Below are 2,992 nucleotides of genomic sequence, written 5' to 3' on the forward strand. Positions count from 1 at the left end.
TCTCTGCCATTCGATTGGTGACAGACCATCCAAGGAATAGAGAATATGAGATTTAATTATGTGGATTACATCATATGACAATGGTTGTCCTGTAATAATAAGTTGGATGTCCCTAAAAAATGTAAGCCGTGTCTTTATAAGTAGTAATAGAGATAGACATAGTTTTATACCCATCCTCTCTCACTTGATAACAATATTTTTTGAAACCGAGGCAAAAGATTAGTCTTATCTCATTAAATAAGAAGAGGAAAACAAAGTCGGTTTGTTAGATGACCACAAAGATTTGCCTCATCTGACGACAATCATTTCGCTAATTTTGAACATATCTGTTTTTTTAATAATTTAGCACATTTGTTTTTTAGCATACATAGGGAGTTAGAAATAATGAGGTACACAACTTAAACAAAAAACATTTGTAGGTAAACACGTAAAAATCCGAATTCGTGAACCGTTTTGAACCTCCTACATCGCGTAGCCAAAATGTCGAGTGAGCTGTGAACCTCTCGAGCTATCTCAAGTCGCGAACGACACGATGGCGCTGAGCCACCTCCGCCATGCGCCGCTCGCGCTCCGCCTCGCGCTCCCATCCATCGCCTGCTCCTCTCCCGCCACCCGCCGCCTCTTACTCTTTGCGCCGGCGCGCCCGTGGCGCCTCCTCTCCACCGCCTCGAAGCCGCGCTCGCTCGCCACCGCAGCCGCCGCCGAGGCCGACAGCACCAGCGCGGGCGCCGACGGCTTCTTCGCCGAGGACAGCACGTCCTGGAAGTCCCTCGGCATCTCCGACCGCCTCGCGTCCGCCTTGCACGGCACTGGGCTCGAGAGGCCCTCGCTGGTCCAGGTAACTCTTGTTGCACCTCGCCGCCGCTGGTCTCTGCACAGTGCGTGCTCGACGAAATGCCTGAGCCCGCGTTGCAATGTTTTCATATACCTTTTCAGCGTCAGCTTTTCAGGTGGTAGATCGAAGCTCCTATATGTGTCTTCATCTACAGTTGCCGTATAGGGATGATTTAGCCTGGTCTCAGTTCATGTGAAGTGATCGAGCAGTCTGAGCTTGTAATATTCTTCGAGTCCCAATGTTAAATAACCTATCGGTCCACTCCCTGTCTCTTGGAAACACGGAAGTCCTTTCTAGTGCAGAATTCATGTGCGCTGCTAGCTGTTGTGAAGATTTTAGCTTTCTACATCACATGCCTAAACTATATGTGGTGATTAGTTAGATATAAGTAGCTGTGGATGCCCCTACCTGTTCTTGCTCGTGGCGGATGTCCTCCAACAGCAGATCAAGCAGGATGGAGTGATGATGCACCCTCTGGTTGATGGCGCTCCACCGCTTGCCCTTCAGTACGTCGATGATACCCTCATCATCATGCGAGCTGAGTTGGGTGCGGTTAGGCGCCTAAAGGACATCTTGGATGACTTTGTGGTCGCGACGGGGCTGATCATCAATTTTCACAAGAGCACGGTGGTGCCCATGCATGTTCAAGATGACGACCTACGCGACATGGTTCAGGTGCTGGGCTGCGGCGTTGGGAGTTTTCCTCAAGTCTATCTTGGTCTGCCGCTCTCCAACCGCAAGCTCTCGATGCACGACTTCCTCCCGCTCATTGCCAAGGCCGAGTGCTACCTCTCCGGCTGGCGAGCGCAACTGCTCTCCTTCAAAGGGCGCCTGGTGCTGCTCAATGCTGTGCTGGATGCGTTGCCCACCTACGCCATGGCGGCGATGGAGCTCCCTCCGTCGGTTCTCCGTGCAATCGACGCTCTGTGTCGCTCCTTCCTTTGGACCGCGTCGGACAAGGCGTCGGGAGCCCAATGCCTGGTGGCCTGGGGTAGGGTGGTCCGCCCCAAGGAGGAAGGCTGGCGCGGGGTGTGTGCACTGCCGGTCCAAAACCGCTGCCTCCTGATGAAGCTGCTATATCACCTACACCTGCGTCAGGATGCGCCCTGGGCCCGCAGGGTGTGGACCGAGCTCGGACGCTCACTGCTAACCCTGGCGGCGGCGTCCTCTCTCCCAGGCCCTCACTGGTCCTCCCTGGACCAGCTCATGCCGGTGTACAGAGCGATCTCCCGCATCTCCATCGGCGACCGGTGCACCACTGCGTTCTGGCTGGACTCGTGGCTGCCCGGCGGTGCTCTGTCTGTGTAGATGAGCTTGCTCTTCTCCCACACCACCATGCCCGCAGTTTCCGTCGCCCATGTCGTCGCATTTGGCCTCGATGGCGTGCTTGTACCCCGTTTGAACCACGCCGGTGCCCGGGAGCGCGGCGCCCTGCTGCCCATCCTTCAGGAGGCGGGCCTGTCGGCGGCCCCCGATGAGCGGACCCTTCGCCATGGCTGCGCGAAGGGCGCGTTGATCTCCTCGGCCGGCGTCTACCAGCTCTGTCACTTTGGTGGCGTGCAGGTGCCCTTCGTCAACTTCATGTGGAAGAACTACGCCCCCAGCCGGGTCCGTTTCTTCGCCTGGCTCCTGGTTCAGGCTCAGATACACACGAGAGACGTGCTCCTGCGGAAGCACATCATTGCGTCGGCAGGCGCTGGCTGTCCCCTCTGCACTTCGCCCCTCGAGACGGCTGATCATCTCATCTTCAGCTGCCCCTTTGCTCGTCGGTTCTGGGAGTTTGTAGGTCTGAATAAACCGGATGTTGCCTCCGTCAGGTCGCTCCACCTGCTGTCCCCCCCTCCCCATGCTCGGTGCCAATGCGAACGGGCCCCACCTTCTGCTGGCAATTGTGGAAGCGCCGCAACGCGGTTGTGTTCCAGGGTGTGCCGCCATCGATCCCCTGGCTGCTGAAATTCTGCAGGGAAGACGCCGTGCTGTGGAGGGTGCGGCTGCCTGTAGCTCTCAAGCCAGCAGCTGATGCCTGGTTAGCCTGCTTTGCATGCTCTCTGCCTGCCTAGCTTAGGCCCGATCTTGCGTCCCCCACCGCTCTCTACCCCCTCTCTGTTCCCATGTTGTACATGCTGCTCATGTGGGCGTTTGGCCCCCTTTTAATAA

At 56.3% G+C, this 2,992-nt stretch overlaps 1 protein-coding gene across 1 annotated transcript in view; it reads left to right on the plus strand.

The window, feature by feature from the left end:
• The first annotated feature begins 468 nt into the window (after positions 1-468).
• Positions 469-2,992, plus strand: part of LOC123121436 (DEAD-box ATP-dependent RNA helicase 22) — a 5,887-nt gene continuing 3,363 nt past the window's right edge. The window contains exon 1 of the mRNA XM_044541403.1: positions 469-838. Within this exon, the coding sequence (XP_044397338.1) occupies positions 533-838 (306 nt within the window). The 5' untranslated portion in view covers positions 469-532. The remainder of the gene's footprint in view (positions 839-2,992) is intronic.

This window comes from Triticum aestivum, chromosome 5D, assembly GCF_018294505.1.
Source record: "Triticum aestivum cultivar Chinese Spring chromosome 5D, IWGSC CS RefSeq v2.1, whole genome shotgun sequence".
NCBI lineage: Eukaryota > Viridiplantae > Streptophyta > Magnoliopsida > Poales > Poaceae > Triticum > Triticum aestivum.